This window comes from Myxocyprinus asiaticus, chromosome 13 (genome assembly GCF_019703515.2).
Source record: "Myxocyprinus asiaticus isolate MX2 ecotype Aquarium Trade chromosome 13, UBuf_Myxa_2, whole genome shotgun sequence".
NCBI lineage: Eukaryota > Metazoa > Chordata > Actinopteri > Cypriniformes > Catostomidae > Myxocyprinus > Myxocyprinus asiaticus.
The window spans coordinates 5,537,162-5,561,157 of NC_059356.1; the positions used below are offsets into that span (position 1 = coordinate 5,537,162).

Genomic DNA, 23,996 nt, shown 5'->3' on the forward strand with positions numbered 1-23,996 from the left:
ATTTTAGACAATGACTCCGAGCCTGCACAGTCCGGGTGAACAGGAAAAATTACAGCCACTTCTGCGATTTGTGACTTTGCGGCTTGTTTAGCAGCTTTGTCAGCAAGGGAATTTCCCTTTGCAAGCGAATCATTGAATGTTCTGTGACCTGTAACTTTGCAAACCGCAACACAATCTGGTTACATCTTAACTCTTAAACTTAAGAATGTTCAGTGCATAAAATCATAAAGTGTCTTATTACATACAGTTGATATCAGAAGTTTACATACACCTTAGCCAAATACATTTAAACTCAGTTTTTCACAATTCCTGACATTTAATCATAGAAAACATTCCCTGTCTTAGTTCAGTTAGGATCACTACTATATTTTAAGAATGTGAAATGTCAGAATAGTAGAGAGAATTATTTATTTCAGCTTTTATTTCTTTCATCACATTCCCAGTGGTTCAGAAGTTTACGTACACTTTGTTAGTATTTGGTAGCATTGCCTTTAAATTGTTTAACTTGGGTGAAAGGTTTTGGGTAGCCTTCCACATGCTCCTCATAATAAGTTGCAGGAATTCGGGCCCATTCCTCCAGACAGAACTGGTGTAACTGAGTCAGGTTTGTAGGCCTCCTTGCTCACATACATTTTTCAGTTCTGCCCACAAATTTCCTATCAGATTGAGGTCAGGGCTTTGTGATGGCCACTCCAATACCTTGACTTTGTTGTCCTTAAGCCATTTTGCCACAACTCTGGAGGCATGCTTGGGGTCATTGTCCATTTGGAAACCCATTTGCGACCAAGCTTTAACTTTCTGGCTGATGTCTTGAGATGTTGCTTCAATATATCCACATAATTTTCCTTCCTTATTATGCCATCTACTTTGTGAAGTGCACCAGTCCCTCCTGCAGCAAAGCACCCCCACAACATGATGCTGCCACCCCCATGCTTCAAGGTTGGGATGGTGTTCTGGTTTGGATACCCACTGTACTGTTGTTGATGTCTGAATGTTTTGAGGTCAGGTGAAGCTTTCGATGTGAACATCCTAAAGTCAACAGGGGTATACCGCAGGGTAGGCCAGTCTGAAGAGGAGGAACAGTTTATCATGTAAAGATGTCGTTCAAGAAATAAAACAAAAACTATTGAAAAGTCAATTTATTTTTATTGTAGTACCAAAAATAACTTTACAGAAAGTTATGCCTTAATACCTTAAAGGACACGTAAATTTTCTACTACAATTTAGCTGACCCGCAGACAAGGTAAGGATTTCTTTTTAATTATAAAATACTTTTATTGTCTCTTCCTTCTGGATAAAAGCGTCTGCTAAATGACTAAATGTAGAAGTAAATAACTTGTGGAGCTTAGTAATTGTGTTAAAGTCTCTATGAATGAAGCGCCTCCCATTGTTGTTTTTAATGAGCGTGTGTTCCATTCAGAAGTGATCATCCCTATGCCCTATTCACTTAGAAGACTTTACCATTCACTGTGAGAGCTTTGAAAGAATAAAAGGTGTGGGGCTCAAAAATAAGGGTCATTCAGAACTTACTTTTAAAGTCATTTTTATTGAAAATTCAGTTTGAAGCGATCTTACAGCATGACTATCATGATTGTTCTCCCTACAAAGTGCCCTTCGGAGGGTGATTTATCCCATTTGGAATGCAGTCTGAGTTTGGCAACTAGCAGGAAATGTTCAGGGAACAAAAAGATATCACTTCCTTAAACCATCTTGAAATGGTCTATAGCATGTGTAATACAAGTCATGTGTTCAATGGAGATGTTAAAGCTGTTCAAAGAAATTATTAGTTGTTTTTTTCTGGCTATCACATTGGGGATTGTAGCCAGTCAGACATTTCATATGAACACGTAAGAATTTAGATTTTGTAATGGGAAGAATGTTTTATATGATACACAATACACAAATACTTGTATGCTATTAATGAATTTGAAGAAGTATAAAGTATGCTATGAATATCAATTTCTATTTATCTAATGTAAACAATTATTATGCACTGTGTAATGTGCTGTAACGAAACAACCCAGACCCCCAAAATTCAAACAAAAACTACGCCCTTGACTCCAGGCATAAAATGAGGCAATCTCTCATGGTGTTTTAGGGCGCTTGACCAACTGAAACTATTTCCACATTTATGGCATTTATAAGGTTTCTCTCCAGTGTGATTTCTCATGTGCACATTAAAGTTTCCTCTATTAATGAAACTTTTTCCACACTGAAACCAAGTGTAAGGCTTCTCTCAGGTGTGAATTCTCATGTGATCATTAAGGCCTCCTCTCTTGACAAAACTCTCTCCACACTGATGGCACGTGAAAGGCTTCTCTCCAGTGTGAATTTTCATGTGCGCATAAAAGTTTCCTCCATTCGCGAAACATTTTCCACACTGACGGCAAGTGAAAGGCTTCTCTCCAGTGTGAGTTCTCATGTGCACTTTAAGGTATGCTTTAGACATGAAACTATTACCACACTGAAGGCACATGAACGGCTTCTCTCCAGTGTGAACTTTAATGTGCAGGTTAAGACCCTCTTTCCGACTAAAACTCTTTCCACACTGATGGCATGTGAAAGGCTTCTCTCCAGTGTGAATTTTCATGTGCGCATAAAGGTTTCCTCCATTTGCAAAACTTTTTCCACACTGACGGCAAGTGAAAGGCTTCTCTCCAGTGTGAGTTCTCATGTGCACTTTAAGGTATGCTTTAGACATGAAACTATTACCACACTGATGGCATGTGAAAGGCTTCTCTCCAGTGTGAACTTTAATGTGCATGTTAAGACCATCTTTCCGACTAAAACTCTTTCCACACTGGCGGCAAGTGAAAGGCTTCTCTGCAGTGTGAATTTTCATGTGCTTGTTATGATTTTCCTTCCGCGTGAATTTATTACCACACTGAAGACACGTGAAAGGTTTCTCTCCAGTGTGAATTTTCGTGTGCTGGGTAAGACTTCCTTTCCGTGTGAAACTCTTTCCACAATGATGGCACATGAAAGGCTTCTCTCCAGTGTGAATTCTCATGTGCTTGTTAAGATTTTGTTTTTGTTTAAAACTGTTTCCACAGTGCGGGCATGGGAAGGAATTTTTGGCTTGAGTTTTGTTTTGTGGGGAATTCTTCTCAGTATGTGAGGAACTCACAGATGTTTCTCCAGTTATGAAATGATGAGGATTCTGATACTGATGTTCCTCCTTCAATTCAATCAGTTCTTGACTTTCTTCTTTCACTTCAATTGGCTCTTGATTTTCCTCTTTCATTTCCGTTGAGTATAAAAAGAAAATATGAAAGAAAATCAATAAAAGTGACCCTCACTGCAATGGAGGAAATCTACACAGATAAAGTATCTACTTGTATTTGATATCTTATGTACAACACAAAAGCAGCATTTTCCCCCACACTGTTTCCCTTGTAATGAGCCCAACTTGCTGATTTTTACGGCCAAAGATTTGAACCCAATTAACAAACGAAGACTAGACCAGTTCACTGCTGATCTTTTCTACCTAAATTAATGTATCCACCTCTACTAATATGAAAAATATGACTGATCTGCTTTTCGAAGTAACTGCTTGAGTACCTCTTTATTAATTTATTTACTTTTGTGTTTAGCCAAGAAGTTGGGTATTTGTGCAAGCAGTAAGTAGAACTGGTAAAGCATTTTCCACATTGTAACTCAATTACTCACTCTTAGCATAATTCTTGCTTGAATTTTCATTTATCAGGCAAATTCCTGATCACAGCTTGTATGCAAAGGGTTGGCCAACTTAAATTTAAACTGCCTAAAAACAAACAGCCATTATTACTTAAGATTATTATATCAATACTTTTTGTTGTTATTTCTACACCAGACAGAAGCATCATGGTCAGTACAAACACACAAAAATTAGAAGTGTGACCATTTATCAGTAGGCTAAATGATGGAGAAACTTCTCATAATCAAGTCATTTATAATCTTTGTTGGTAGATTTTAACTATCACAGCAGGGTTTTTCCTGGGTCAAAAATGGTCCATGAAGATGGCTAATGAATATGGTCATCTTTGTGTGCAAATATAGCTTATTACGTAAATGCAATAAATTCATAATGTAATTATGTAGTTGCATATTATGTATTCATTGAATATATGTGCTATTTTAGATCATCTAAGCATCTGAAAATTTTAAAATTGGACTTTGTTTTACTTCAATGTGCTATGGGAAATCAAACTAAACATAAATTAAAACCTATAGGGCTAGTTATAAGATTCTGATTGCAGGGCTTGACATAAAGCATTGTGATGTGCTTGTCCTTCGGACAAGTAAATTGGTCATTCACTTTTCAAAGTAAAAAAGTTACTTGTCCAGAAAGAAAAAAATGACACGTACGTATTGGTTACATGCTCAAGTAGTATCATGTCAAAGTTATAGTCTACGTTTCCTAATATTTTGAGAGATGCACAACGTAATAGTATACCTATGCAATCAACTCGATTCTCCGTCACAGAAATGTAAACTGCGCTTGGTAGGGGAGGAGGCTATTGTAATATGTAGGGGTGGGCGATATACCGATAGACATGATAAACCAGTAACAATTTGTCAACTGGTATACATTTTGGATTATCATCTCTATCGTGGTAACGTAAAATTTGTAATGCGTACAGCACATAACACACACGCATTACACACCCTGTCGGATAAATTGAGGAAGGCGGAGGAACTGCTCATTCCTCAAATTAATTTGAATGAGAAGAAGAGATTATGAAGGAAAAAGTGTGTCTCCCATGGTGTGGAACTGGTTTAGCTTTAGATAACGTGATACCGAGCAGAAAACAGCGATTTTCAAGGTTTGTACATTTTGCATGTCGATATATGTAAATATACACGTGCGCGTGTCTATCAGTGGTCAGGGCTTCTCGTGAGATTGAGGGAAATTATGAAACGCATGGTTTTTCACTGACAGCTGCACTTGTCATTAGATGAAAAGCATGTCTAGAATGCAAGAAACTGTCATTGAATCCACTTTGGAGGACCGAAATTTCATCCCACGCTCCCATCCAAACACACATAGCTGTGTTTTGTGTGAGTGTTGCACGATCTGAAACACGCAAGTGCGCGCAAGTTTTGAAGGCATCACATTCCCTTCATTTGTGCTCCAGTGACAGAAAAAGCGCAAATCACACACGCTACTCATTCTGGTTTCTCTCAGTGTCAGTGAAGCTTTTATTATGACACAGAAAAGGCAATGTGTATTTGACAGTTTACAATATTCTGCGTCTTCTGAAACGCTGTAATCTTTTCCTTTTCTGTTATTCTGTGGCGTTTTTGTAGATTTGTATAATAACTTGCAGCGGTTACTAATGTTTGGAATTGCACGAATGCTTGAACCTGCATTACTTTTCTTTCACAATGCACGTGAACCGATCTGAGAGCGCTGCCATGCGCATGCACACAGATAAAGAAAGACTAAGGCAATATTTTAAAACAATTAAAATATATATATATATATATATATATATATATATATATGTACATTACTGGTCAAAAGTTTTGAAACACACTCATTCTTTATTATTTTTTTCTTCACATTTTAGAATAATAGTAAAGTCATCAAAACTATGGAATAATATAAATGGAACTATGGGAATTATGTTGTGACTAAACAAAATCCAAAATAAATCATAACTGTGTTATATTTTAGCATCTTCAAAGTAGTCACCCTTTGCCTAGAATTTGCTGACATGTACTCTTGACATTTTCTCAACCAACTTCTTGAGGTATCACCCTGGGATGCTTTTTAAACAGTATTGAAGGAGTTCCCATCTATATTGGGCACTTATTGGCTGCTTTATTATTTGGTCCAAGTCATCAATTTCAAAAACTTCTTTATTTAAATTACATTTTAGTTTTATAACGAAATAAATATGGTGGCACAATTATATTTTTGTCTACAAAACTAATTTCAAACATTTAAGCATATGCCTTCAGATCAAAAGATTTTTAAGATCATGAGAAACATCAGTCAAGTGTTTCAAAACTTTTGACCGGTATTGTGTATATATATATATATATAATCAAGCTTTTGACACTTACGACAATTTAGGTACTTGTACACAACTACTACACAAGGTGCAAACATTCATTGATGCTCAAGAAATTAATAAATTAATGTATCCACCTCTACTAATATGAAAAATATGACTGATCTGCTTTTCGAAGTAACTGCTTGAGTACCTCTTTATTAATTTATTTACTTTTGTGTTTAGCCAAGAAGTTGGGTATTTGTGCAAGCAGTAAGTAGAACTGGTAAAGCATTTTCCACATTGTAACTCAATTACTCACTCTTAGCATAATTCTTGCTTGAATTTTCATTTATCAGGCAAATTCCTGATCACAGCTTGTATGCAAAGGGTTGGCCAACTTAAATTTAAACTGCCTAAAAACAAACAGCCATTATTACTTAAGATTATTATATCAATACTTTTTGTTGTTATTTCTACACCAGACAGAAGCATCATGGTCAGTACAAACACACAAAAATTAGAAGTGTGACCATTTATCAGTAGGCTAAATGATGGAGAAACTTCTCATAATCAAGTCATTTATAATCTTTGTTGGTAGATTTTAACTATCACAGCAGGGTTTTTCCTGGGTCAAAAATGGTCCATGAAGATGGCTAATGAATATGGTCATCTTTGTGTGCAAATATAGCTTATTACGTAAATGCAATAAATTCATAATGTAATTATGTAGTTGCATATTATGTATTCATTGAATATATGTGCTATTTTAGATCATCTAAGCATCTGAAAATTTTAAAATTGGACTTTGTTTTACTTCAATGTGCTATGGGAAATCAAACTAAACATAAATTAAAACCTATAGGGCTAGTTATAAGATTCTGATTGCAGGGCTTGACATAAAGCATTGTGATGTGCTTGTCCTTCGGACAAGTAAATTGGTCATTCACTTTTCAAAGTAAAAAAGTTACTTGTCCAGAAAGAAAAAAATGACACGTACGTATTGGTTACATGCTCAAGTAGTATCATGTCAAAGTTATAGTCTACGTTTCCTAATATTTTGAGAGATGCACAACGTAATAGTATACCTATGCAATCAACTCGATTCTCCGTCACAGAAATGTAAACTGCGCTTGGTAGGGGAGGAGGCTATTGTAATATGTAGGGGTGGGCGATATACCGATAGACATGATAAACCAGTAACAATTTGTCAACTGGTATACATTTTGGATTATCATCTCTATCGTGGTAACGTAAAATTTGTAATGCGTACAGCACATAACACGCACGCATTACACACCCTGTCGGATAAATTGAGGAAGGCGGAGGAACTGCTCATTCCTCAAATTAATTTGAATGAGAAGAAGAGATTATGAAGGAAAAAGTGTGTCTCCCATGGTGTGGAACTGGTTTAGCTTTAGATAACGTGATACCGAGCAGAAAACAGCGATTTTCAAGGTTTGTACATTTTGCATGTCGATATATGTAAATATACACGTGCGCGTGTCTATCAGTGGTCAGGGCTTCTCGTGAGATTGAGGGAAATTATGAAACGCATGGTTTTTCACTGACAGCTGCACTTGTCATTAGATGAAAAGCATGTCTAGAATGCAAGAAACTGTCATTGAATCCACTTTGGAGGACCGAAATTTCATCCCACGCTCCCATCCAAACACACATAGCTGTGTTTTGTGTGAGTGTTGCACGATCTGAAACACGCAAGTGCGCGCAAGTTTTGAAGGCATCACATTCCCTTCATTTGTGCTCCAGTGACAGAAAAAGCGCAAATCACACACGCTACTCATTCTGGTTTCTCTCAGTGTCAGTGAAGCTTTTATTTTGACACAGAAAAGGCAATGTGTATTTGACAGTTTACAATATTCTGCGTCTTCTGAAACGCTGTAATCTTTTCCTTTTCTGTTATTCTGTGGCGTTTTTGTAGATTTGTATAATAACTTGCAGCGGTTACTAATGTTTGGAATTGCACGAATGCTTGAACCTGCATTACTTTTCTTTCACAATGCACGTGAACCGATCTGAGAGCGCTGCCATGCGCATGCACACAGATAAAGAAAGACTAAGGCAATATTTTAAAACAATTAATATATATATATATATATATATATATATATATATGTACATTACTGGTCAAAAGTTTTGAAACACACTCATTCTTTATTATTTTTTTCTTCACATTTTAAAATAATAGTAAAGTCATCAAAACTATGGAATAATATAAATGGAACTATGGGAATTATGTTGTGACTAAACAAAATCCAAAATAAATCATAACTGTGTTATATTTTAGCATCTTCAAAGTAGTCACCCTTTGCCTAGAATTTGCTGACATGTACTCTTGACATTTTCTCAACCAACTTCTTGAGGTATCACCCTGGGATGCTTTTTAAACAGTATTGAAGGAGTTCCCATCTATATTGGGCACTTATTGGCTGCTTTATTATTTGGTCCAAGTCATCAATTTCAAAAACTTCTTTATTTAAATTACATTTTAGTTTTATAACGAAATAAATATGGTGGCACAATTATATTTTTGTCTACAAAACTAATTTCAAACATTTAAGCATATGCCTTCAGATCAAAAGATTTTTAAGATCATGAGAAACATCAGTCAAGTGTTTCAAAACTTTTGACCGGTATTGTGTATATATATATATATAATCAAGCTTTTGACACTTACGACAATTTAGGTACTTGTACACAACTACTACACAAGGTGCAAACATTCATTGATGCTCAAGAAGACAACACACTATATGCATACTATTATCTGTAATGTAGATTCTGAAGAGCAGTACTAAATAAAATAAAAAATCTTTTCTCTCTTATATTTGTATAAATTATGAAAGGGGTGTGAACATTTATGAGACAAAAGGGAATGCAAACTTATCTTCTCAATGATATATTCTGTTTATTAAAATTTTGATGAATGGGTTATCAGCTGACTTCCTTTTCTTCAGCTTTCTATCTTGTTTCTGAACAGCAAATCTATGATTTGGCCACTAGAAACAGCCATATGGCTCCTTAATGTTTCAGTTTAGGAGCCAATGGCTCCTAAGTCATTCCTTTAGTCTGGAGCCCTGTGTGTGCGCCTTGTGAAGCAGTCATAAAACAAGTCTTTGCCAAGGAATTGTCACTGAAGGATATGGGAGAGTTAAAAACACTTTTGGATGATCAAAGATGCAAGTAATCAGTTCCATTCATTAATATTTCAAATGTCATGATTGTTTATGATGCTGACACACAGTCTACACCGAGCGCATCCATTGATGCGACGCAACCGCTTGAGGCGGACTACACCGTGCACGTCGGCACAAACTTTCTGAAACATTTCTTTGTGTTGTTGACAGTAGTGGCACCAGCGCAAAATGGATCGGGACACCTGTTTGTTTACTGTGTGAGTGACGCGCCGCAACGGACGCTTCCATGGTAGACAGCATCATTGATTATAGTGTCCGGTGTAGACAGGGTGTGAGTGTTAACAGTTGTGCTTGAGATGAATGGTGTAATTTATTCCAATGCAATGTGTTGGATGTGCGTTATGTGTAAACCGTGAAATGTACATTTCTAATGTTTTGGTGCTTGTTTATTCTCTTCTGATTGAGTTTCAAAAATGGCTGAATTTGAGGGGCTACACGCTGTTAGCCAATCATAACAGAGGGCATTTACATTGAAGTTTAAAGGAGGAACTGAGGCACAAATCAAGCTTTTCAGAAAGATGGTCAGAGAAAGGGTGGAAAATTATCATATATTACAAAATTATGACTATGTTTTGGTGAAAAAGAAAACTTTACTAACATTATCAGTGGACCTCAGGGAAGATAATGAAACTATTTTTTTTTTTTTTTTTTTAAAAAAGAGCATTTCATGACCCCTTTAACAGGTATTAATAATTTTCATCAGGCTCTTAACGATTTTGATCATCTCCATGAATATAAATTTAAGGCAAACATTGCCAGTTTGTTTCTTAGTATACTATGGAAGCCCGTTGATTTGTGTGCTCCAGAGTGCAGAGCAGCTCTTTGGGGCATGTGTGCTGCGATGGCTCGAGTGATACTTGCATGAAACCAGGCTTCAGTTGCGCTGTGTAGACGTGTTTCAGATGAGAAGCATATTTAGCTTTTTTGAAGAACTGAATGCAAAATTTTCAATTTAGGGAAAAAGCCTGCATAGTCCAACAAGTGTAAAAGATATTGTACAAAATTGCCTGCCACTTTTATTGCAGGTAAATTCCTTAAAAATATGTAAATGCATAAGATATCCAAAAGAATAAAGAAATTTAATTCCTTGGAATGATGAGCACAGCATTCGTGACTTTTGAACGCAAGTGGCTGGCAGGACTTTACAAACTGCGTAACTGAAAAAAACTGAAGGTGCCTTGTGTGTCTTTAACATAACCAAAGCATTCCAACACAGCAGACTTCGACCTCTTTGGTGGTGAAAATAAAGGTTCAGACTCTGACTTGTCTGTGCTCCGCTTTATGTTTCACCTTCTAAATGAAGTGACGGTTGAGTGTAAAACAAGGTATTTTTAAATAAATATTAACAATTTAAATTAAAACAATGAGGCCTTCAGTGTTTCTCTTGTAAAAATTGCTTCAAGCTTGTAAAGGAATTATTCAACAGCCAGTAATTAAATAGAGAACAGAGTAAACAGTGCTTTAAGTGTTTTAGCAACAGTAGCAATTAAACATTTAAAAAATTATAATATTAAAACATTAAAAAAAGGTAATTTAATGCAAATGAAACTACTTAAATATCTGACACTCTTTACTGTGTGATTATTAGATCTACATTAATACTGATTTGATGCAGTAAGAATGCCTGAATGCCTATAACAGACAGCATGCAGCTTATATATATTTAGAGATCGCACAGATCTAACACTTTGAAGAATTGTCCTGTCTGCTTATACATTAATGGCTGTGTTTGCTTTGATATCTTGTCAAGACAGTGCAGATTTAATCCCGTCTGTTTACACTGGTAATTCATTAATATCACCTAAAGAGGGGTATTTTGATTAAAAACAGTGCAGAGTCTTGCGCAGGAGCACTGCATTCATCACAAGACACAAGAGCATGGGCAAACACACGCATGTGAGCATTGGAAAGCAGCCGGCTGTAATCAAACAGCGCACCGGTAGCAAATTTATTCAGATCATGGTAATGCTGGTATTTTTGTAGCTTTGGTGGCTATTGAAATACTGAACTGAACAGACACTCTGTCACACTCCTAGCTAATCGTGGCTGCACCCTGCAGTTTGTAAATCATTGTTCTAGACAAACGTCTTTGGCTGCTGCGTTTTAGTTTCCTCAGCATCTCGTGCAGGAGCGCTGTGTTTTGTAGATGCCATATAAAGTTTCAACATTTAAAAACGCGCCTTGAAGTGAATTTCTAACTGAAATTTGACCGCCTTACAAATGCATGCCACTGGAATGTTAATATACATTGCAGAATCGTTGTCATTTAAAAATGAGATCGTGTAGGTGTCTGAATCGAGAACGCGATCTCTTAACGATCGTGCAGCTCTATGTACCACCACTTCTCAGAGTCTCCCGGTATGATGTAATGTCTTTATTTAATGTAAGTCAGTGATTCGATGAGGTCAGAAAATCACTTTTATCAGACCTTCCATATGATTTTTTTTCCTCCCCTTTTCTCCCCAATTTGGAATGCCCAATTCCCAATGCGCTCTGTCCTTGTGGTGGCGTAGTGACACACCTCAATCCGGGTGGCAGAGGACGAATCTCAGTTGCCTCCGCATCTAAGACCGTCAATCCGTGCATCTTATCACGTGGCTTGTTAAGCGAGTAACCGCGGAGACATAGCGAGTGTGGAAGCTTCACACTATTCTCTGCGGCATCCACGCACAACTCACCACGCGCCCCACCGAGAGCGATAACCACATTATAGCAACCACAAGGAGGTTACCCCATGTCACTCTACCCTCTCTAGCAACCGGGCCAATTTGGTTGCTTAGGAGACCTGGCTGATGTCACTCAGCACACCCTGGATTCGAACTCCCAACTCCAGGGGTGGTAGTCAGTGTCTTTACTCGCTGAGCTACCCAGGCCCCCCTTCCTAATGATTTTGATAAAATCGCGGTGTAAACATCAGAACCCTCTCTGCGCAAAACTCAGTGGTGAGTTTAACAACACTTGACACGTGCTACAGCATCGGTGCTAGTCAAGCGATCTGTGGTCCAGTTCCGGAGGAGCGCACGTATTTAAAATTGTCTGGACATACTTCAGTTTCACTCTTCTCCAAAAAATGAACCAGCAACTTTTGGGTGAACACATTTTATCGAGTCTTATTCAATCAGATGAATTTATGCAAATTGTTTAGCCGCTGGGTGCAGTCAAAACTACAGACTTCAAAGCTGTTACAGAAGTGATGTCAGCTTATATGCACAACCTTTTTTCACAAAAGATAAATCGGTGATGGAAACCAAAGCTTCAAAGAAAATACACAGGAAAATTTGCATTTTATTCTCAGTTGTTTTCTGTAGTGCTTGTAAAAAGATTATGTGAAGTGTTACTGAACTTGCCTATGCATAAATCCTGACAGTGTTTAGTTGTATACAGTGTGTGTCAGCGTTCACAATCCTGAACATCATCAAATCAGTTTGTTCAATGTTTCTTATGATTATTTATTATCTGCACAAGTATCTGGCTCTTGTGTGAAAATTCATGTGTGTAGGACAAGAAAAGGCTAATTGTCCCCTCAATGAATGGGACGATAATAAAGAAAAAACAGACATAATGCTATTTATCCATTTTAGGCTGCATTATTGTGTGTAAAAAGACAGTTCTACTCTTATGTGGGTTGATATCATCAAAGATATAGACTTAAGCAGATTTAAATGCTCTTCCTCTGATTTCATAACCCTACATTGTATGTTTTGATTTCCAAAGTAAAGTGAATCAAAACCTATTTGTTAGTTAAGGGTGTGAGGTCATGTTTGTTCTTCAGAAAAAGTTAGTTAGATAAAGTTAGATACGTTGTAAATCCACCGTAGGCTGAATAAGCAAGAGATAATGAATTCACTGCACTTGCTGTTATTGTGTGGTTCAAACTTTTGTATTTCATTACATTCAACACAGACTGAAAATTTACAACTCTAGTCAAATATAATAATAATAATAATAATAATAATAATAATAATAACAGCTGTGCAGGAAACACTGATTTGCCTACAGTTACTGAACAAGATGGAAGATTAATATCAGATATTGATGATATTTGCACTGATATCACTAAGATGAAGATAAATCAATTCACAAGCACGGATGTCTTCATTTCTGAATGGTTCAAATCCATTAGAGCACCATAAACCCCAACATTATTTGCCACATTCAACTATTAAAAGGGGGTGAAATTCCTCCATTATGAAAAAATCAATTTGGTCTGTTTTGAATTGTTCTCATGACTATTGTATGGGATGTGCATGCTATGTGACAATAATTGTTCTGTTTTTGCAGTCCTTTGTTTGTTTAACAAGGTTATTTGTCAGCTCCTCTGGTTTAATAACTACAGTCATCAAATCTGTTCAACTGTCTGAATGTAAAGAATGAAGAATGAACACCAACCTGTTTGTTCGTCAGTGTGTTCGGTTTTAATTCTGCATGCTTCTGGATAAGCCATATCTTCACTCTCCTCTTTAATAAACATCTTTACAACAGTGTCACACAGATTTCACTTGTTTCCTGGAGTTTTACAATTCTCCCGCCGAAAATAAACACTGGAAATAAAACTTGTGAAATCACTGAAGAAATAAAACAGATGAAAGTCACACATTTACTCTCCTTCAGCACGGAGAATCTTCAGCTTCAGCATCATCATCATCTTCTTCCTTTTCTTCTTTAATGGAGATTCACAAACTAATAAGCGCATTATCGCCATCTAGTGAAAGCATCTGGACCAAAGACATTGTAAATGGTAATGTAATTTTTTTCTTTATAACAAGAACAAGTACAACATTGGGGACATACAGTCACCACAATACACCGCAAGTTTCAGTAAATGTTATACATTATAGCATTACCACTATATTTGTTAATACGAATTTACATAATTAAAATATAGTTGAAGCTGAGGTCTTTTGATGGAAAATGGAAACCAGCAATTCCAGCAGGGGCCTCTAGGTGTCTTTGTGTGCTGCATATCTGGACCTGGAATTTAGAATCAGAATCAGAATGAGCTTTATTGCCAACTATGCTTACACATACAAGGAATTTGTCTTGGTGACAGTAGCTTCCAGTACACAACAATACAAAAACAGCAGCAAGACTTTTAAAAATAATTAAAATTGAATAAAAAAAATAGATAAATATTGAAAAGAAAAAGTATATATAGAATACACAATATATATATATATATATATATATATATATATATATATATATATACACACACACACACACACACACACACACACACACACACACATATACAGTGCATCTGGAAAGTATTCACAGCGCTTCACTTTTCCCACATTTTGTTATGTTACAGCCTTATTCCAAAATGAATTAAATTCATTATTTTCCTCAAAATTCTACAAACAATACCCCATAATGACAACGTGAAAGAAGTTTGTTTGAAATCTTTGCAAATGTATTAAATAAAAAATGAAAAAAAAAAATCACATGTACATAAGTATTCACAGCCTTTGCTCAATAATTTGAAGCACCTTTGGCACCAGTTACAGCCTCAAGTCTTTTTGAGTATGATGCTACAAGCTTGGCACACCTATTTTTGGGCAGTTTCTCCCATTCTTCTTTGCAGGACCTCTCAAGCTCCATCAGGTTGGATGGGGAGCATTGGTGCACAGCCATTTTCAGATCTCTCCAGAGATGTTCAATCGGGTTCAAGTCTGGGCTCTGGCTGGGCCACTCAAGGACATTAACAGAGTTGTCCCGGAGCCACTCCTTTGTTATCTTGGCTGTGTGCTTAGGGTCATTGTCCTGTTGGAAGATGAACCTTCACCCCAGTCTGAGGTCCAGAGTGCTCTGGAGCAGGTTTTCATCAAGGATGTCTCTGTACATTGCTGCATTCATCTTTCCCTCGATCCTGACTAGTCTCCCAGTTCCTGCCGCTGAAAAACATCCCCACAGCATGATGCTACCACCACCATGCTTCACTGTAGGGATGGTATTGGCCAGGTGATGAGCGGTGCCTTGTTTACTCCAGACATGATGCTTGCCATTCAGGCCAAAGAGTTCAATCTTTGTTTCTCATGGTCTAAGAGTCCTTCAGGTACCTTTTGGCAAACTCCAGGTGGGCTGTCATGTGCCTTTTACTGAGGAGTGGCTTCTGTCTGGTCACTCTACCATATAGGCCTGATTGGTGGAGTGCTGCAGAGATGGTTGTTCTTCTGGAAGGTTCTCCTCTCTTCACAGAGAAATGCTGGAGCTCTGTCAGAGTGACCATCGGGTTCTTGGTCACCTCCCTGACTAAGGCCCTTCTCCCCTGATCACTCAGTTTGGCCAGGTGGCCAGCTCTAGGAAGAGTCCTGGTGGTTCCAAACTTCTTCCATTTACGGATGATGGAGGCCACTGTGCTCATTGGGACCTTCAATGCTGCAGAAATGTTTCTGTACCCTTCTCCAGATCTGTGCCTCGATACAATCCTGTCTCGGAGGTCTACAGACAATTCCTTGGACTTCATGGCTTGGTTTGTGCTCTGACATGCACTGTTAACTGTGGGACATTATATAGACAGGTGTGTGCCTTTCCAAATCATGTCCAATCAACTGAATTTACCACAGGTGGACTCCAATCAAGTTGTAGAAACATCTCAAGGATGATCAGTGGAAACAGGATGCACCTGAGCTCAATTTTGAATGTCATGGCAAAGGCTGTGAATACTTATGTACATGTGATTTTTTTCGTTTTTTATTTTTAATAAATTTGCAAAGATTTCAAACAAACTTCTTTCACATTGTCATTATGGGGTATTGTTTGTAGAATTTTGAGGAAAATAATGAATTAAATCCATTTTGGAATAAGGCTGTAACATAACAAAATGTGGAAAAAGTGAAGCGCTGTGAATACTTTCCGGATGCACTGTACATACATATACACATATATACACATATATTAATATATATACATACATAAACATACATACATACATACACACACACATACACATACGTAATGCAAATCTAAATACAAATCGGTTATGTACAGTGCAAGGGAATGTAATGGCAGAAGAGGTAGGATGTGTTGGATAATATAAAAAGACTAAGCTGTGTATTGCACATTAATTATTGCTCAAAGGGGCAGTTTTAACTGTTCATGAGATGGATAGCCTGGGGGGAAAAACTGTTCCTGTGCCTGACGGTTCTGGTGCTCAGAGCTCTGAAGCATTGGCCAGAAGGCAACAGTTCAGAAATTTAGTGGGCAGGGTAAGTGGGGTCCAGAGTGATTTTTCCAGCCTTTTTCCTCACTCTGGAAGTGTATAGTTCTTGAAGGGGGGCAGGGGGCAACCAATAATCCTCTCAGCAGTCCGAACTGTCCTTTGTAGTCTTCTGATGTCTGATTTCGTAGCTGAACCAAACCAGACAGTTATTGAAGTGCAGAGGACAGTCTCAATGACCGCTGAGTAGAACTGTATCAGCAGCGCCTGTGGCAGGTTGAACTTCCTCAACTGGCGAAGGAAGTAGAAACCTCTGCTGGGCCTTTTTCACAATGGAGTCAATGTGGGTCTCCCACTTCAGGTCCTGTGAGATGGTAGTGCCCAGGAACCTGAATGACTCCACTGTTGCCACAGTGCTGTTTAGAATGGTGAGGGGGGTCAGTGTTGGGGTGTTCCTCCTAAAGTCCACTATCATCTCCACTGTTTTGAGCATGTTCCGCTCCAGGTTGTTTTGACTGCACCAGACAGCCAGCTGTTCAACCTCCCTTCTGTATGCAGACTCATCATCATCTTGCATGAGGACGATGACAGTGGTGTCGTCTGCAAACTTCAGGAGCTTGACAGAGGGGTCCTTGGCGATGCAATCGTTGGTGTAGAGGGAGAAGAGTAGTGGGGAGAGCACACATCCCTGGGGGACACCAGTGCTGATTGTACAGGTGCTGGAAGTGAGTTTCCCCTGTCTCACAAGCTGCTGCCTGTCTGTCAGAAAGCTGGTAATCCACTGACAGATAGACATGGGAACAGAGAGTTGGTGTAATTTAGTCCGGAGAATAGCTGGGATGATGGTGTTGAAAGCCGAACTGGAGTCCACAAAAGGATCCTTGCATATGTCCCTGGTCTGTCCAGATGTTGCAGGATATGTTGCAATCCCATGTTGACTGAATCATCCACAGACCTGTTTGCTCAATAAGTAATTCGAAGGGAATCTAGAAAGGGTCCAGTGATGTCCTTCAGGTGGGCCAACACCAGTCTCTCAAATGACTTCATGACCACAGATGTCAGGGCGACAGGTCTGTAGTCATTAAGTCCTGTGATTTTTGGTTTCTTTGGGATGGGGATGATAGTGGAACATTTGAAGCAGCATTGGACTTCACACTGCTCTAGTGATCTATTGAAGATCTGTGTGAAGATGGGGGCCAGCTGGTTAGCACAGGATCTAAGACATGCAGGTGAAACAAAATCTGGGCCCTGTGCTTTCCTTATCCTTTGTTTTCGAAAGACACGGCTCACATCATCTTCACAGATCTTAAGTGCAGGTTGAGTAGCAGGAGGGGGGAGGAGGGGGGTTGCAGGAGGTGTTGGTGTTTGTGTGAAGTGAAGGTCAGAGTGGGTGTGGGGTGTGAGATTGGGCCTTTCAAATCTGCAGTAGAACACATTCAGGTCGTCAGCCAGTTGTTGGTTCCCTACAGGGTTGGGGGTAGGAGTGCTGTAATTCGTAAGTTGTTTCATGCCACTCCACACTGATGCTTTTCAGCTTCTCAGAGTATCTTCTTTTAGCCACTCTGATTCCCTTATTCAGTGTGTTCCTGGCCTGATTGTACAAGACTTTATCTCCAACTCATCCTCTTGGCAGCATCCTCTTTGGCCTGATGAAACTGCCTGAGTTCCACTGTAAACCATCTTTGTCATTGTTAAATGTTAAATAAGTCCTAGTAGGAATGCACATATTCTCACAGAAACTGATATATGATGTAACAGTATCTGTGAGCTCGTCCAGGTCTGTGGCTGCAGCTTCAAAAACACTCCAATCAGTGCAGTCAAAGCAGGCTTGTAGTTCCAGCTCTGCTTCATTGGTCCATTACTTTACAGTCCTTAATACAGGCTTAGCAGATTTTAATTTCTGTCTGTAGGTTGGAAGAAGATGAACCAGACAGTGATCAGAGATTCCCAAAGCTGCTCTAGGGACAGAGTGATATGCATCCTTTATTGTTGTGTAACAATGATCCAGTATGTTCCTGTCTCTGGTGGAGCATGTGATGTGCTGTTTGTATTTGGGCAGTTCACATGTGAGATTTGCTTTGTTAAAATCCCCAAGAATAATAATAACTGAGTCCGGGTATTATTGTTCCATGTCTGTGATTTGATCAGCCAGCTGATGCAGCGCCGCATTCAAACACGCGTTTGGCGCGATAGACACACTCACCAGAATAAACGAGGAAAACTCCCGCGGCAAGTAGAAAGGCTTACAATTAATAAAGAGCGCTTCCAAATTAGGACAGCACATCTTCTTTAACGTTGTTACATCTGTACACCAACTTTCATTGATGTAAAAACATGTTCCACCACCTCTCGTTTTCCCCGTTAACTCCGTGATGCGATCCGCTCTGAACAGCTGGAAACCCAGCAGATGTAACGCACTGTCCGGAATGGCTTCACTCAGCCAGGTTTTTGTGAAGCACAAGGCAGCAGAGGTTGAAAAGTCCTTGTTTGTGCGGGTGAGGAGATGTAGTTCGTCCATTTTGTTAGGGAGAGAGTGGAGATTCGGAAGATGTATGCTCGGCAGCGTTGTTCGAAAGCCCCACCGACGGAGCCTGATCAGCGCGCCTGCTTGTCTCCCTCGCCTGCGTCTCATAGTGCGTTTAAACAACACAGCTGCACCTCCAACTAAAATGTCAAATAAAATGTCTGAATATTCCAAATTCGGGAAAAGAGATTGAAAATTTGAAAATTCAAACAGATAGCAGTGTCTGAATCCAAAGAACAAATGCTTGTTTCATCACATTCCATCTGAATTACTCGATACATAAATACCTTTTTCTCTGGTTCTTCCTTCGGATGCTTAGTTCCCACATTCTCAGTTTCCAGTTGATATGTCAGAGCCAGCACCTTGATGTCTGTTGCTGATAGATTGGGGTAGTCCTGTCTTTTTAGCTAATTCTGTAACTGTAAGTTTAAGTAGCCAGAATTAAGATACGAAGAAGCACCAATAACAAATTACCAGGAATCAGGATTCAAACCAGACATGTAAGATTTGTGAGCAGTATTTGCAGTTGCTATTACCAAGTCGAATTTCAAAGGTTCTTTGAAATTGAGTGTGTATGGGAGGAAGGCAAAGCTTTTTTTAGTTTGTTTATACTGAATTTCATCAACAACATCTTTCAAGATGCAGATGTTCTTTCCAATTTCCTAAAAAAAAAAAAATAAAAAAAAAAGGTAAAATAATAACCAAAATGTGAAAGTATTTTCATATTTTCTTTTTAGGCTTGATGGAAATGAAAGGAAAATCAAGAACCAATAGAAATGAAAGAGAAAATTCAAGAACTGAATGAAGTGAAGGAGGAACATCAGTATCAGAATCCTCATCATTTCATAACTGAAGAAAAATCTTTTAGTTGCTTACAGACTAAGAATTCTTCACAAAACAAAACTCAAGCCAAAAATCCTTTCACATGCCATCAATGTGGAAAGAGTTTTACACGAAAAGAAAGTCTTAAGAGACATAAGAATTCACACCAGAAAGAAACATTTCATGTGCCCTGTGTAAAGAGTCTTGTAAGGAAAGAAGGTCTTGAGGATCACATTAGATGTCACACTGGAGAGAGACCTTTCACTTGCCATCAGTGTGGAATAAGTTTCATTTATAGAGGAAACTTTTATGTTCACATGAGAAGTCACACTGGAGAAATGCCATTCACATGCTTGCAGTGTGGGAAGAGTTTTGTGCGTAAAGGAAAACTTGACTTTCACATGAGAATTCACACTAGAGAGAAGCCTTACACATGCCGTCAATGTGAAAAGAGTTTTAGTTGGTCATTAAACCTAGAGAGGCATGAGAGTGTGCATACTGGAGAGAAGCCATACCATTGCACTCCATGTGAGAAAAGTTTCAGACAACTAAGGTCTTTAAGAAAACATAGAAAAGCCCAGAATTGTTGTAGTGAACAAACTGCAGCTAATGGTATGTCATTGGTATGAAATTTAGAGTAACTCAAAGGATAGAAAGTCACATTAGCTACATTGTTTTAGCTTCTGTAAAGGGTAGTAAGGAGTAGAGGTAGGGGATATAGCAAAAACAAATAAAATTGTTCTGAATGTACTCAGAATTAACCCAGGGGTGTCATTATGTGGGGTGCAGTTTATGCCAGGCATATGGGCCTTGAATGAAATGGGGTCACTGCTCTAACACGACTGGCTGATTAGATAATTGCATGAATAAGTGAACAGGTGTACCTAATAAAGTGGTCACTGGAAGTTAGAGTCAAGCTGATACCCCAGACAGGGCCACAGACCAGGGAATCAATTTGGATGGTGCGGCGGGAGAAATTCAGCATCAACTGGTGAACATGTCTGCAATGCTGGCGAAGGTCATCGCAGACTTGGAGGATCTGGCTGTAATACGTCTATCAATCACCTCCATGGAGACAAAATTATCTGAGTTGGTTACAAGATTGTCGGACGTCGAGAAACGGATTGATTATCTGGTCACCGGAGAGGGAATTAGCTGCTAACCCGCTAGCGACCAAGACAGACTTGCAGAGCGTTTGGGAAAAACTAGAAGATTTGGAGAATCGTAATCGATGAAACAACATCTGAATTGTTGGAATTCCCGAGCATGAGGAAGGCAGAGATATGGTGAAATTCCTAGATGAGCTCTTCCCGAGTTCTCTGAGGGAGACAGGCCCCGATCAATTCTGGCCAAATTTCTGATATCATCCGATAAAGATCTCGTGTTATGCAAGGCGAGGAGTAAAGGAAAGCTTTCTTGGAAGAACTACAGCATTTTCTTGTTCACAAATTTTGCAAATTCGACAAAAGAGAAACATGATAAATTCAGGGAATGCAAGAATCGCTTACATCAATGGAAGATCACGTTTGCTCTGATGTTTCCGGCCAAACTGAGAATAGATGCTAAGAATGGCCATAGAGAATATACATGCCCACAGCAAGCACTCTCCTTCATAAAAACATTGGAGTGAGTAAGCCATTTGGTGTTTTTCATGTTGCTGTTTAGTGGGCCTGTCTCACTGAACATACACTCGACTGCCCGAGGAAGCTGGGCACCTTCTTTGTTTCTTTTTGTGCTGGTTCCGCTTAGCGGCAGGAGTTTGTTTTGTGTAATATAATTTCTTCGGGACAGCTTGTGGATAAATCTACAAGTTTTTGGTGCTTATGCCTCCTGTGGTGTGAAGTTTGTTTTGTGGCACAAAATCTTGCAGGACAATGGAGAAATTGGGTGTTTTGTTACCCTCATTTTGTCTGTGGGGGTGCCTCGTGCCACCACCCCGCAAGATGCCGCCCATGTCGCCCATGCCTAAATCCGCCACTGGGAGGAACACACCTTCAGGACAGTTATGTGGATGAATCTACACATTTTTTTGTGTTTATTCCGCTTATTGGCTGGAGTTTGTTTTATAGACAATTTTTTGCTGTGTAATTCTGTCTCACAAAATCTACATAGAAACACCGGACTTGAGCAGTCCGATGGCAAAGTTGTCACGGGGACTCTCGTAGGCGTATATGGACTGTTTGAGTTTAGAGGGTTGGCGCTGTCGTGCGCGGGGTTAATGCGCACATTTTTCATTTTTCTGTTTGTTTGGTTCGGGGGGAAGTTTGGGGTTTGATTGTTACACTAGTGTTGGAATGTGGTCTTTATAATATTGTTTTTGACACACAATCTATTTTTTCTAATACACTATATTGCCAAAAGTATTCACTCATCTGCCTTTAAACGCATATGAACTTAAGTGACATCCCATTCTTAATCCATAGGGTTTAATATGACGTCGGCCCACCCTTTGCAGCTATAACAGCTTCAACTCTTCTGGGAAGGCTTTCCACAAGGTTTAGGAGTGTGTTTATGGGAATTTTTGACCATTCTTCCAGAAGCGCATTTGTGAGGTCAGACACTGATGTTGGACGAGAAGACCTGGCTCGCAGTCTTCGCTCTAATTCATCCCAAAGGTGCTCTGTTGGGTTGAAGGGGCCAAGCCCAACTCCTGAAAAACAACCCCACACCATAATCCCCCCTCCACCAAACTTCACAGTTGGCACAATGCAGTCAGACAAGTACCGTTCTCCTGGCAACCGCCAAACCCAGACTCATCCATCAGATTGCCAGATGGAGAAGCGTGATTCGTCACTCCAGAGAACACGTCTCCACTGCTCTAGAGTCCAGTGGTGGTGTGCTTTACACCACTGCATCCGACGCTTTGCATTGCACTTGGTGATGTATGGCTCGGATGCAGCTGCTCGGCCATGGAAACCCATTCCATGAAGCTCTCTATGCACTGTTCTTGAGCTAATCTGAAGGCCACATGAACTTTGGAGGTCTGTAGCGATTGACTCTGCAGAAAGTTGGCGACCTCTGCGCACTATGTGCCTCAGCATCCGCTGACCCCGCTCTGTCATTTTACGTGGCCTACCACTTCGTGGCTGAGTTGCTATCATTCCCAATCGCTTCCACTTTGTTATAATACCACTGACAGTTGACTGTGGAATATTTAGTAGCGAGGAAATTTCAAGACTGGACTTGTTGCACAGGTGGCTTCCTATCACAGTACCCCGCTGGAATTCACTGAGCTCCTGAGAGCGGCCCATTCTTTCACAAATGTTTGTAGAAGCAGTCTGCATGCCTAGGTGCTTCATTTTATACACCTGTGGCCATGGAAGTGATTGGAACACCCGAATTCAATTATTTGGATGGGTGAGCGAATACTTTTGGCAATATAGTGTATGTCAAATGTCAAATGTTGATATGAGTGGATTATCTCTCTCCACATGGAATGTGAATGGGTTGGGGCACCCCATAAAAAGAAGGAAGGTTATTTATTTTCTTAAACGTAAGAAATATGATATAGTGTTTCTTCAAGAAATGCATCTTTCCCCACAGGAAGCTGAAAAATTTGGGAAGATATGGGGTGGACATGTTTTCTTTAGTGCTGGCTCAAGTAAGAGCAGGGGAGTCATTACATTGATAAGTAAACATCTACAATTCAAATGTCTCAAGCAGATTAAAGATAAATTAGGAAGAGTCATTATTGTTTTAGCAGAAATTCAGGGGCAAAGGTTGATTTTGACTAATATCTACGCACCTAATGCTGATGACCAGGGCTTTTTTATAGATCTTGAAGGGATGTTGCAAGCCGCTGGCACCCCTCATGATATAATATTGGGAGGAGACTTTAATCTTTTGACAGTCTTGAACATAGTGAAGCAAAAGTGTGCAAGCCCCCTAGAGCAACATTGATGCTTCTCAGGATGTGTACAAATCTTGGCCTTACAGATATTTGGAGACTTTTGAACCTATCTGATAGGGACTATACATTTTTTTCATCAGTCCATAAGATTTATTTTAGAATAGATTTTATATATATATATATATATATATATATATATATATATATATATATATATATATATATATATCCTTTATTTCATCTGCTCAATTGGAAACATCTTAGTCTCAGATCATGCCCTGGTGAGTTTAGAGGTGTTGCCACATACAGAGAAAAAGAAATCATATAGTTGGAGCTTTAATGTATCCCTTGTGCAAAATCCTGAATTTCAATAACTGTTAAAGGCTGAAATTAATGTTTTATATGGAGACCAACTGGTCCTCAGTATCCTCTGTGGGCATGGCTT

General features: G+C 39.0%; 2 protein-coding genes across 2 annotated transcripts in view; one reads left to right on the top strand and one right to left on the bottom strand.

Moving 5' to 3' along the window:
• The window catches only part of LOC127450351 (gastrula zinc finger protein XlCGF57.1-like), a 152,577-nt gene that overhangs the window by 78,758 nt on the left and 49,823 nt on the right, over window positions 1-23,996 (top strand). The window lies entirely within an intron of this gene.
• On the bottom strand, window positions 1,080-13,848 carry LOC127450389 (gastrula zinc finger protein XlCGF8.2DB-like). Its single transcript, XM_051714475.1, has 2 exons — window positions 13,586-13,848; window positions 1,080-3,237 (listed from the first exon to the last, which is right to left on the bottom strand). Exons 1-2 carry the CDS (start codon window positions 13,665-13,667, stop codon window positions 2,237-2,239), a joined length of 1,083 nt encoding a protein of 360 aa, XP_051570435.1. The 5' UTR covers window positions 13,668-13,848; the 3' UTR covers window positions 1,080-2,236.